General features: G+C 39.5%; 1 protein-coding gene across 5 annotated transcripts in view; it reads right to left on the bottom strand.

The window, feature by feature from the left end:
- CA8 (carbonic anhydrase 8) overlaps nt 1-13,424 on the bottom strand; it is a 95,482-nt gene that overhangs the window by 36,584 nt on the left and 45,474 nt on the right. For all 5 annotated transcript variants that reach the window (XR_009449701.1, XR_009449700.1, XM_059673118.1 and 2 more), the window contains exons 4-7: nt 12,085-12,180; nt 5,919-5,981; nt 3,359-3,407; nt 1,927-2,039 (exon numbers count right to left, since the gene is read on the bottom strand). Coding sequence is in view for 3 of the 5 variants with exons in the window: in XM_059673118.1 (XP_059529101.1) it covers nt 1,927-2,039; nt 3,359-3,407; nt 5,919-5,981; nt 12,085-12,180 (321 nt within the window). In the remaining 2 variants the exon portion in view is untranslated. The remainder of the gene's footprint in view (nt 1-1,926; nt 2,040-3,358; nt 3,408-5,918; nt 5,982-12,084; nt 12,181-13,424) is intronic.

Genomic DNA, 13,424 nt, shown 5'->3' with positions numbered 1-13,424 from the left:
ATAGAAGGAAGAGGAGAGGGGGAGAGGGAGTGAGAGAGAAACATCAATGTGACCGAGACACATCAGTTGGTTGCCTCCCACAAGCACCCCTACTGAGGGTGGGGATTGGACCTGCAACCCAGGTACATGCCCTTGACCGGGAATCGAACCGGAGACCCTCCAGTGCACAGGCCAATGCTCTAACCACCAGGGCAAAAGTCACCTATTTTCCAGAGCAGGTGAGATTATTGGCTTCGGCTCCGCTTTATCGAGGAACATGACTTAGTGAGCCAGAGTTAGACTGTCACTGGCCTTACTTAGAGGGATGACACAAAGCAAGGTTTTCTTTGAAGTCAGTGAGAGCCAAAGGCACAATGCAGTATCTCTGGAGTTTAGCATAACACACTGGCCAATGTGAGAGTAAAACATTATATCTCACGTGTACAGAACATCAGGTACCATTCAGAATGCGGCTCAACATGAACATTCCCAACACCAGACTAGCAAGGAAATCCTTAATGGAGTTCTAAGTGAAATTGAGAATTTTCTTTCTTGTGGCTGAGCAAGGTTATTCCTTAGTTTTTAAAAAAAAATAGAAATTTATTGTTATAAAGATAAACTTTATTTTTCACTAAAATTTTTTACCACTTTTAAAGAAAACTACCCCTAAAAAAACTGTAATGCTAAATACACATGACTGTAGACCCTAAGCTTCTTCGATCTCCTCCCCAATTCTGAGATCTCTCCCTGTGGCTAAATCCAATTAAACTTTTCAGTCTTTAACTTAATGTGTGCTCAGAATCTGATACTCTTCATCTCTCTACTCCCTCCTTCTTGAACTTCACACCTCCCCTGGCTTCCACACGTCACATCAACCTCCTGACTTTCAAAATTCTCAAACCTTCCCTGGGGGCAACTCTTCCAAGGTGTGCCCCTTAGGACTGCCAGTCTCCGTTCTCTGCACTTCTTTCCTCTCCTCTTCTACACTATGGCTTCAACCACCACCTATATATTATACCCCCTTCGTGGATGTCTCATACGTATCCCAAACTCTAAATATTTACAACCATAAACTCAATAAATGTGAACTTACAAAATGGCAGGGAATATAATAAAATATTATTAAAGAAAACTTAAGTTTATGTAGAGCAAGCATGTCAAACTCAAAGGCTAACACGGGCCAAATAAACGAGGCATGTGGCCCGCAGGCCGCGAGTTTGACATGCTTGCTATAGAGTATTGCTCAAGCCTTTTGAGGTTCATCATGAAGGAAAAATATAGCCTTCCAGAACAGAGATCCCATTGATCCCTGGAGGATAGGAGACATGTAAAGTACCTCTTTTATAATAATATCAAAGTCCCTGTTTAAAAACATTATAGTTATGCTGCCTCATTCTCCACCAGGTTACTTCCCTGTGCGCTAGCATCTATAGCACCTATTCAGAGCCCACAGTGGGGGAGGGAGGTGACCAAAAGTGGGGTTATGGAACAATCCAGAACTTCCCAGGTGTTCTTTCTAAATACCTCATCCTTCTTCATACATATTCTTCCTGTGCTAGCATAAGAAGAGCTATTTCAAAGGCCACGTGTGACTTACAGAAATAACCAGCATTCTCACTATACTCCCAAGACCTTTCTCCTCTCCATGCTTGAGAAAACCCCCATAAAGGAATAACTAGACTAATCAAAAGTTTGACTATTTCAGTGACTTCTATTTACTCCATAAAAACTGACTTTTAAAATACAGATCATAAAGGATGGCTGGGTTTTGTTCATCCTTGACCTTTCAATTGCTTTCACAAGTTCGAGACATTTAACTTTCATCTGCAAAGAAGCGACTGATCTAAAGAGAGTTAAAACATAAAACCGACATTTCCCTTTTACAGAAACAAAATGTAACCTTTAACTCAGAACTTCACTCTAAAAGACTTAAGGTACCGCACTCACCTGTAGCTGGGATATAGTTAAAGGGTATCGGAATAATATCCAGGTGACACCTTCACTGCAAGGTGGAATAGTGAGTGAGCCTTCATACACCCAATAATCACGCAGCAGAGGATCTGTGCAACCACGTGGACATGTCACACAAAGACAAGTTAATTAATCATAATTTTGAGACTCCCACAATAATTTTCAAAACTACAAATTGTCCAAATAACACTTCTCAGACTGATGTCATTTTTAAACTAGAACCTTACGTGTATTCTTAACTAATCATCATAAAGAAAATAATTGATGGGAAACACGATGAGTCCTCCATTACTTATAGTGATTTCTATCCAAATATGCTATATAAACTTGATATATAAACTTAATACATATACACTTGATGTGTACATATATGTAAAATTTAGTCACTTTAGCAAAAGTGTACCCATAGTTGTTGGGTTTTTTTTACTTTATTGGCGGACTTAGCTAATTACACCCAATATTTATTCAAAGCTTGCTACATGGGAGGAACTATTCAACATTAACTCATTTAACCCTTACAACAAACCAATGAGATAGTTCCTATTATTAGCATAACTTGTCAGATGGGGAAACTGAATCACAAAGGGTTACATAATTTGCCCAAAGTCATTGGGCTAATAACTGGCAGAGCCAGGATTCCAACCAAAGCATTCTGGCTTCAAAGCCAGTGTTTTCAACCATTCTGCTCTAGCTACTTCTATCTGTATTGCTTTTTAAAAGCATATTATGATAGGATAAAAGAAACTATTCTTATTCTTATGTAAACCTTTAGCTCTGCATTAGAGAAATTCATGATTGAATATGATGGGTAAATGTTTGGTTTGTTGTAGAGCAATTAAATGTAGAAGGTAGAAGATATGATGCATCGACCTATTTGGTTACATTTGAAACACCAAGAAATTTCACATAATTTGGGTAGAGATTTGTAAAGACCAAAATTTTGTACAAAATAGCCTTTAACTACAAATTATATTCTGAGTATTTTATACACAATCCCTACCTATTAGGGCAGATCTAAATAATCAGAATTAACAACTAAATATCATTGCAAAGAGGTTACCTTTTAAAATTAGATGTAAAGTTTATTTCACTCTATAGATTAATAAAAACTTCACTGATCAATTCCAGAAGTATATGGAGGTTACGTTATTATGCTGGTGCTTACATAGAGGTAGCAATTTTTACAAAAAAGAAACTCTTTATGATTAATGAAACTAGTGGTAAAGTACTGTTATTTCAAAAGATATATATATATATATATATATATATATATATATATATATATATATATATATATTATAAATAACCTTTATTAACTAGTAATACATAGTCATATATTCTGAGGAAAGCAATGAATGCATATCCATAGTTAAAATTCATCTTATACAATCCATCCATGTACACTTACCTGGTAATAAAGTATTAGGATTAAAGCAGGGTATTATTTTGGACTTCCCCTAAAAAATAAAAAAAATATATCCCATGTTAACATACAACTTAATTTTACAATAAAAGAGTTATTAGCACTAAAGAATCCCAGTTGACATCTTTTCTAAAGGACATCACTGGACCCCATGGATTTGTGTCTCCTTCTATCTTCTCATTGGAACAAGTGACTGGGTCCAACAAGACACTGCTGCTGAGTCTATGCTATCTATCTCCTTTTCTACCACAGTTCAGTTTTCCCTGTAGTTCCTGGTGTGAAATGTACAATTGCCTATCTAGTGTCTGTCTGTCCCGTCGCCTACTTTTCCTGCTCCTAGCACATCCATACCAGAGACTTGGGCCTTGGAGTAAAATGCCTGAACCCTGGCTCAGGTAATTACTTTGACTTGACTTTCCTCCTGGTACTTTGAACTTGGCATCACAACCTGCCTCCCAAATTCTCATTTTGTCCCATTTGGACTTGGTATTTCAGCTCTCAGATCTCCTCCTCCAGAGAGGGAGATCTGTCACTCACATGAAAACATTCTCTTTCAATCCATTTTTATCAAAGCTAAATTTCCTTTTCAAAGAAAATATTTGTGCCCAGCCAGAGTGGCTCAGTGGTTGAGCATCAACCTATGACCCAAGAGCTCAAGGTTCGATTGCCGGTCAAGGCATATGCCCAGGTTGCGGGCTCCATCCCCAGTGAGGGACGTGCAAGAGGCAGTCAATCAATGATTCTCTCTCATCACTGACATTTCTCTCTCCCCCTCTCCCTTACTCTCTGAAATCAATAAAAATATATTTAAGGGGGAAAAAGAAAGTATTTGTGCCCTTATTCAATAATTCATATTAATAGCCATTATTGTAAATAGTGCTATTTAAATTGCTCAGGCCTTTGAGACAGACAGACGTGTCACAGCAGTTGGATATCTCTTATAAGATTACTTTGTGCATGCAGACATAATAGAGAAAATTAATGCCTAACTTCTACATCTCTTCCTTACTTTTAGATACTCTTTGACTCATTAAAGAATCCAGCTTGCCTGACTAGTGTGGCTCAGTGGTTGAGCATCAACTGGTGAACCAAGAGGTTACTGGTTCGATTCCCAGTCAGGGCACATGCCCAGGTTGTGGGCTCGATCCCAGGTGGGGGGCGTGCAAGAGGTAGCCGATTGATGTTTCTCTCTCATCGATGTTTCTCTCTATCCCTCTTCCTTCCTCTCTCTAAAAAAATCAATAAAAATATATTTATTTTTTTAAAAAAGAATCCAGCTTACTTGCCTCCCACCATCCTCCTGACTTATGTCATATTAGCTGAGGAAATAAAGGAAAATTTCTCCACCAAATTTCTATCAGACAAATGTCAGTGAAAAATGTGTCCTCACACTCTTTTTTACCAGCTTCTTTGACTACTCGGTGCTTTCCCTTGGTGCAGGAATTCGTTCTGAGCCACTCAGATCTCTGTGAGAGGCTCTTGTCTGGTTCAAGATGCAATGGGCTTGTGCTAGTGTAGAGCTAATCAGACTTCATTCCCAGATGGATTTCAGAATTGGCTTTGGGTCGCCTCCAAGGCCACTGAATTCTATTGACTTAATGGAAGCGTAAAGGTACTGTTTACAACAGAACTTGGCTTCCCAGCAATGCTAGGCTGAGTCACTGCAGGGTCAAATCAATCTTCATCACCTTCTGTGAAATACATTAACCTATGGCTTATGTGTACTTGTCTTTATTTTTCTTTTCTTTTTTTTTACCTAAGTACTGTGAGGTAAGGTTGCCATAGTTTTTATTCGTTTTGTTTACACAACTTTCTGGGCGGAAAGTGTTCACCCAGCAGGCCTGGGTTGCTCAAATCTTCACATTTCAAAAAATGGCCTGTCTTCAACACTGGCCCTTGTCAATATAAAACTGTATGTCAACTGTAATGGAAAAGTAAAACAACAACACATTTTTTCAAAAAAATATTTTTTAAAGAAATATCTGTTAAAAAAAAAAAAAAAAAGACTGGCCCTTGGCTGGCTCTTAGCTGACCATCTCTGAGCCCTGGGAATATTCTGCCTTAAAGAGTTTTGTGTGTGCCGGAGGCCTTGGCCCATGTTGTACCAGTTTGACCAGACAAGTTGACTAATAATGTGACTTATGATGAATTTCTAGTTCAGCAGAGGGTCATGGTGGAAGGACTGGAGTCAGAGTGGCTGAGGTCAGTCACACAGACATGCAGACCCTAGACACCAAGGTCAAGTAAGGTTCCCTGGTTGGCAATAAATACCTCATACGTGTTATGCCACATCACTCCTGGGAGAATAGGGGTGTCCCCATGCCACTCCACCCAAAAACTATGCCTGGTTTCTCCTGACGTATGCCCATGAGCCTTTCATTGCACTGGGTTTTCACCCGTTTCCTTCCGCTGCAATATACCACAACCATGAGAATAACAGCTTTTCTGTGAGTTCTTTTAGTGAATCCTCCAGCCTGAGGGTAGCCTTTGGGGACCGACCTCTTAGACAACCAGGATTTTTATTTTCTTTAAAACAGTGACTTACCTTATACTGAATATCCTGGAGGATTTCGGTCACAGCCTTTAGGCCTACATGTTCTTTTCCTATCTGAAATATATAAAGCATATGCCATTAACCACAAAAGTATTGAATACTTAGCTTTTGCTCAAAATAACTAATTATAGTAGCAAGGATCAAGTCCACCTGAATTTCCTTCTTGGGGAATAAATCAATGACCTTTTCATGAATAACCGGGGAAACATTCACTGAAGGTAACTGAAGCTGTAACAGAAGCTACAGCACAGTCAAATATTAGATATGTTCTTGGACGTTTCCAAGAACCCATCTAAATTCATCATGCTGTGTACAAGGCTGCAAATATGTCAAATCATCTAACACAGCAATACAAAAGTTTCAAGGATACTTCTGAGTGAAAATTCCTCATCACATGCCCAAACCCTCCCATATTTACTAGTATATCTGACATGTCTAGATCATTATTATAAAGATTTTATCAATGTTGAAAAATTTCATTAACTCAGAAAAGTGGGTATGTGCTTTTATAGGCTAAAGTCACCAACATCAGGACATTTCTTGATTACAACTGCACATAATTTCTATAATCACCTTTGTATTCTCAAATAATAATATGCTGCTCATGACTTTTTCTGTTAAAACATTATATATCATGACATCTTTTTCTTGTATGCAATGCTCCAAGGAACCTGAGACTTAAAAAAAAATCTTACATTAAGTATTCTTGACTTGACATTTAAAAATTATAAGTGCAATCTGATTTCCACTTTTCAACCAAGTTTCACTGGTCCAAGATAATGGGACACCTTGATAGGGGAGAGGATCTATAATCTCAGATAATCATTGCTATCACTCGCTTTTTCTCTTCCACATAAGTTTCTAGGGAATGACCTCTAAGGCGCCAGAATAGCTAGCAGCATGTTTGTATTCTCTGTTTCTCTCTATGTGAATCAACTGTGAAACATGCTAGTGGAAAGGCATCAAGGAGGAAAGAAAAGAGACGAAATCTGCACAATCTAAGATATGCCAATCAGTTAACAATAATTAAGACTTTACTTTCCAAGTGTTTGCCATTCCTGAGGGAGGCTCTAAAAACAGGAAATAAATTCTCTGGTGAAAAAAATACCTGAGGCAACTGAGTTCCTGAGTGCAAAAGCCGACATGGGCCCTTCTTTGTCTTATTGGTTTAACTGTGGTGTAGCATTTGTATGTCTTTGCCTAGAGCTGTTTTCATTTCCTGCATCTCCGTCACATGATAACTCCGAAGAGTCCGCATGTGAATGTTGAAAGGCCACATAAAGTAGTGTTTCAGGAGCAAGGTCATGTGGGTTGGATGCCTGAGTTCTGACTCTGACTCACTTTTCAGCCTTGAGCAAGTTTACTTAACCTCTATGCCTCATCTATACAGTGCGGAGGATAAAAGCGATGGGGTTGAAGATAAGACTAAACCAAACAGATACCTTAGACCAGGGCATAGTGCAATGTAAGTCAATTAATATCACCCATATTGTTCTTACTCAGAAAGCCATACAGCATCAAGTAAGTTCTTACATATAGCAGCACTCAATAACTATCACTGGCCCCTTCAGTCTACAGAGGTTCTTCACTTTGTGGGCAAAGCTTTGTATCCAGCCACAAACTCGAGCTACTATCCCATCTCTTCCCTTCCCTTCTCTGCCAGATTTTTATCTGAAGAGGTTACAAGCACCAAAAAGCAAGTACAGATGACACTCTGCACACCCCAACCCCTAAAATCTACAGTAACCGAGGTGACAACACACCTGGTGCCAAGAGTCCACCAGGAGCTAGGAGACCAATTCACTTCTTACCTCTCACCTTTGCCATCTTTCACCACCACCCAAAATGCAAGCCCTCTGGTCACTTTCCTCTCCTAGAATTTCAGCTCTTCATTGCCTTGCATTTTTCCACCTCCCCTCATTTCCCACTATGCCAGCGGTTCTCAACCTGTGGGTCGCGACCCCTTTGGCGGTCGAACGACCCTTTCATAGGGGTCGCCTAAGACCATCCTGCATATCAGATATTTACATTACGATTCATAACAGTAGCAACATTACAGTTATGAAGTAGCAACGAAAACAATTTTATGGCTGGGTCACAACATGAGGAACTGTATTTAAAGGGCCAGAAGGTTGAGAACCACTGCACTATGCCCTCTGAGATAGGGTAATTCCGCATCTTTGACAAGCTCTTCTACCACGTCCTGGTCCATGTGGACGCCCTCGGGTCCACACAAGGTCACAGCTCTCCCAGGCTTGGACTGGACACTGTGCAGCTCCCTCACATGAGACTGAAGCTGTGGTCAGTGCCCTGCTTTTACCGTCAGGCCCATACGCATAGGCTGTCCTCTGAGTGGACCACCCGCCACTGTCGCTATCATTTTCTTCTTGTCATTTACTGACACACTGGTCACTCCCTCGCGGTCATCACCCCCTGCCATCACTCTGGAGGACTTCATCATCCACGCTAGTGACCCGTCCCCTCCTGGCATGTCTCTTTACCCTCAGCCCCATCCTACCTCTGCAAACCACCCTGGGAACGCACCCTGGATTTGTTTTCACTCTGAAAACTTCTCACCTGTCCAGCTCTCCCCTCTTGCCTCTTTTCCCATTAATGGAGCACAAGGAGCCAACTCTTGGCTTGGTCTCCTTCCCTTCCTGCCTATACTGACTGACACCTTTGCAAACACTCTCCATTATCTAATCCTTTTGTCCTCCTGAATCATCTGCTATGTAACAGATCAGTGGAACAATTTGCTAGAATCCTCTGCTCCTCTACCTGGATTGAGAACCATCCACTGTACACTGTCCTGTACAATCTGAGATAACCAGGCTCATGTGGGTCTCCCACACCAACTGTCAAGTCTATTATCATTCTTCTTTGGGCTATTCCAAAACCCAATTCCAAATCCACATTTCCTTTGCTCTATAAATAATTTTGCTTTCCTTTCTCAGAGATAATAAAGGTCATCAGGCATGAACTTCCCTAATTTCCTTCCTTTTCCACCTACAAATTCATCCCCTTTCTACCCACCTCTTCCTTTGGGCCTCTATTTTGAATAAAGGGTGGTTACCCAAGGTTAGTCCATACACATATGCCATATGCTCTCCATCCCATGCCCTCCTGCCCCCTCCAGGACTTTCCTATGTCCATTATCCCCTTTCTTGCCAGTATTTTTAAACCTGACACCCTCACTACCTCTTTTTGCTCGGAATAAAAACACAGGCAAATCTCAAAAATGAAACAAACGGGCCTTCACTGTACATCCCCAAGTTATTATCCCTTTTGTCTTTCTTTTCTTGAGTCAAACTCCTTGAAAGGGACATCTAGACTCACTGCCCTGAGTCCCCTTTCCCCCATTTTCTCACCCAAGTGTGACACCCTGGGTGAACTACAGTCCCTTTCCTCTCTGCTCCAACTGACAATCCTTATCAGTCCTTTTTTCCTTCATGAAATTTTGCTTTCAAGTTTGTGTAATTTTACTTTCTCCTGAAAGGCACTGTCACAGAGATAACCAGAATTTTTCCTCACAGCAAACGTATGGAAAGTTAGAACAAGTGTGCATGCTCTCAGACTTCCCCTTGCCTCCAATATTGAGCGTGTTCCTGGAAATACTCGTGCTGGTTTCAAAAGTCTTGGCTTTCCACCCAATGCTCTAACTGTGCCTTCCCTTCCATATATGACCACTTGGTCATTGGTATTCCTATTTTTATTTTTTTAAAGAATGAGACACTGAAACAACAGAGTGGAAGAATGGTTTCTGGTGCCAATTGGTGACATTAAATCGCTGTATGACTATAAACACTGACTTGACCTCTCTTGCCCTTCATTTCTCTTCTGTAAGATAGAGGAGGAAAAAGGCTAAAATGTCCAGGGTTTCCTTCACCTCTAAGTCTTCTTTCACATCAAGTATATAATAAGACAAAGTTAAAAAGATTCATCTTAGGAATTAGATTCATTTGGGGGGTGTATTTTTTGTTTTGTTTTTATAACTTTATTTTTATATTTTTATTTTTGACACAACTACACATGTCCCTACCCCCACACCCCACTTTGCCCACTGCCTCTGCCCCTCCTTCCCTCTGGCCATCATTCACCTTCGATTAAATTTTTACCTCTGAAAGCATATGGTCCACTTTTGTACATTTCACTCAATTTATATAATATACTTTGTCCACCACAGAGATCAAATCCCAACTTTATATTAACTATATCTATCAAGGTCTTTGCCCGTCTTATTTTATCCATGTTTTCTATAAGGCACTTCAAATCATCTTGGAGTGAAAATTATTAATAGCAAAGAACAAAAGAAATCCACTACAGGATTGCATTATTGATTTTTCTTAGATTTTGCAATAAGCCAGAGTCCACAAATATTTTCAAATTCTTTTTCCTCTGCTTTCAGAACACATTTTTTAAATCGTTTCTCCCAAGGCCCTCAATGGCACTCTGAAAAAAATATCTAACAAGTAAATGAACCAGTTTCTACTAATGAATATGACTGCTCTCTCCTGACCCACAAAGACCAAGTTCCCTACTTTTAAATTGTCAGTGTTCTCTGTACATGTGTTTAATGTCACCACTACTAAAATTTAAGGGAGACCAACAAATACTCTGGGTTCCAGTTCAAGATGGCAGTATAGAAAAACCCTGAGCTCATCTCCTCCCACAAACAAAAACATCTACAAAAGACCCCAAACAGCAATCTTGAGAAAGGAGAACAAAGCTAGAGATATCATGCTTCCTAATTTCAAAGTATACTACAAAGCTAAAATAATCAAAACAGGATGGTACTCATACCAAAACAGACACATAGACTAAAGGAACATTGTAACGAGCCCAGAAATAAACCTACATATATGGTCAATTAATCTACGACAAAGAAAGCAAGGATATACAATGGAGAAAAGACAGTCTCTTCAATTGACAGTGTTGGGAAAATTGGACAGCTACATGCAAAAGAATGAGACAGAACCACTTTATTATGCCGTATACAAAAATGAACTAAAAATGTATTAAAGGCTTAAAAGTAAGACATGAAACCATAAAACTCCTAGAAGAAACATAGTCAATAGACTCTTTGACATCAGTCATAGCAATATTTTTTTTTTGGATCTGTCACCTCAGACAAGAGCAACAAAAGCAAAAATAAATGGGACTATATCAAACTAAAAACTTTTTGCACAGTGAAGGAAACCATCAACAAAACAAAAAGTCAACCTATTGAATGGGAGGAGATATTTGCAAATATATCCAATAAGGGGTTAGTGTCTAAAGTATACAAAGAATGTATATAACTCAATATAAAAAAATGATTTAAAAATGGGGAGATTATCTAAATGGGCATTTTTCCAAAGATAACATACAGATGACCAACAGGCAAATGAAAAGATACTCAACATCACTAATCATCAGGGAAATACAAATCAAAACAACCACAAGATACCACCTCACACCTGTCAGAATGGCTATTATCTAAAAGATAATAAATAACAAGTATTCACAAGAATGTGGACAAAAAGGAACCCTCGTGCACTGTTGGTGGCATTGTAAATTAGTGCAGCCACGACAGAAAATAGTATGGAAGCCCCTCAAAATGTTAAAAATAGAACTACCATATGATCTAGCAATACCACTTCTGGGTATATAGCCACAAAGAAATGAGAACACTAATTAGAAAAGATATGCAACCCTAATTTTACTGCAGTATTGTTTACAATAGCCAAGATATGTATGCCAACTAAGTGACTATTGATAGACCTAGAGGGTATTAGGCTGAATGAAATACGTCAGACAGAGAAAGACTAATACTGTATCATTTCACTTATATGTGAATTCTAAAACAAACAAATAAAACAGAAACAGGCTCAGATACAAAGAACAAACTGATGGTTTTCTGGGGGCAGAGGGGTGGAGGTATGGGCAAAAAAGGTGAAGGGGATTAAGAGGTACGCTCTTCCGGTTAGAAAATAAGTAAGTAAGAAGGGTACAGGATACAGCATGGGGATACAGTCAATATTACTGTCAACATTTTGTGTGGTGACAGATGATTATTAGAGACTTATCATGGTGATCATTTCGTAAGTATATATCTATCTTGCAAAATGAATTGGAAACAAGCATTTGAACAATTCAACAATCATAGGAGACCATTTACCTGAACAAACAAAGCGATGATGGCGATTCCATGCGGCTTCCCCACAGCCTCGTCAATACTGCCAAACAGGGTGGAGTTCCAGTGGATCAGATGCAACTGGGTGAGCAACAACAGACAGGTGGCCTCGTTACTTAATGTCCCCCCCATAGAGGAAAACCAAGACAGATCAACCTTCAGTAACCATGTGTATATGGTGTCATAAGCAACAAGGGTACCACCAAGAGACACTAATAGACTACTGCCTTAACACAGCAATCCCCCTGTAGGAATTTCTTCCTTCTCACTTCTGAGCAGAAGCAATGCTTAGTGGCTTGCTGCCTCTCCAGTTGTGCTTCAATCCTGATCAGGACCACATCGAAGGAGACTGGCAAATTTCCCACTGATTTGGTTGCCTTTCTTTAAATGTCATACCCTCTGGATCTCAATGGTACAAACACTAGAACGCAAAGGATTAGTGCCTGCAGTATTTCCATCAAGAATAAGGCAAACCCTGTCTCAAATTCTGGTAAATTATTTCAACCTTCTAAGCCAGGGAAATAATTTGGTCTGGCCCTGCCAAGGCATTCGGGGTGATTTCACTAAACGTATGACAAATTGTAGCAGGCTAGTTTTTAAGTTGATAATTTTGTGTGGCCCGTGAATAATGCTATAAATATGCAAATGGCCCTTGGCAGAATAAAGGCACCCCACCCTAAGCATATCCAGAGATAGGATCCTATAAAAAATACTGCATCTTTTCAAAGCCATGGTGAAATAAAAAATGCTGATGTGGAGCTCTAAAAGAAGGCCATTTCCGGCAGTGGAGATAAAGTTTAATCGGTGAAGGAATGACAAACAATGCTCCAGAGGACTCCCTCACTCCTGGCCGCACAAAGCTTTGTAGCTTTCAGGTTTATCTAGAATATGCACTTGTTCCTACAGCCTGATAAAACACTTGCAAGAAGCCAAATTCAATTCCCTGGCTAAAATTAAATGGCCACTGAGGTTCTTCGTATAAGAGTATCTAGGTAAGCCTCTACCTAGAATACGATCTTCGTCACTCTAGCTTTTAATCATAATTACTTACCACCTTAAAATACTGCCTCATTTAAACATTAGTTCTAATCCAAAAATCCATAGCTACAATTCAATCACCAGGTCATTTTAGCATCCATATTAAAATATTATGGGAAATTATCATGAGGATTGCCACAAATTTGGTGGTTTTTTTCCTGCTAAATTTGTCCAAGATTCTGAAATTATAAAGCTGACCACCAGAGGGAGGTAATGAAGTCTTCTGCCCATATGTAATAGAAACGGTAGCCTAGGAAAAGGCTACTAGTATACCCAAGATAAGGGTA

The sequence above is a fragment of the Myotis daubentonii genome, chromosome 17, assembly GCF_963259705.1.
Source record: "Myotis daubentonii chromosome 17, mMyoDau2.1, whole genome shotgun sequence".
Taxonomy (NCBI): Eukaryota; Metazoa; Chordata; class Mammalia; order Chiroptera; family Vespertilionidae; genus Myotis; species Myotis daubentonii.
The sequence above is the reverse complement of the archived record's forward strand: the minus strand, read 5'-3'. Positions and strand labels throughout refer to the sequence as shown.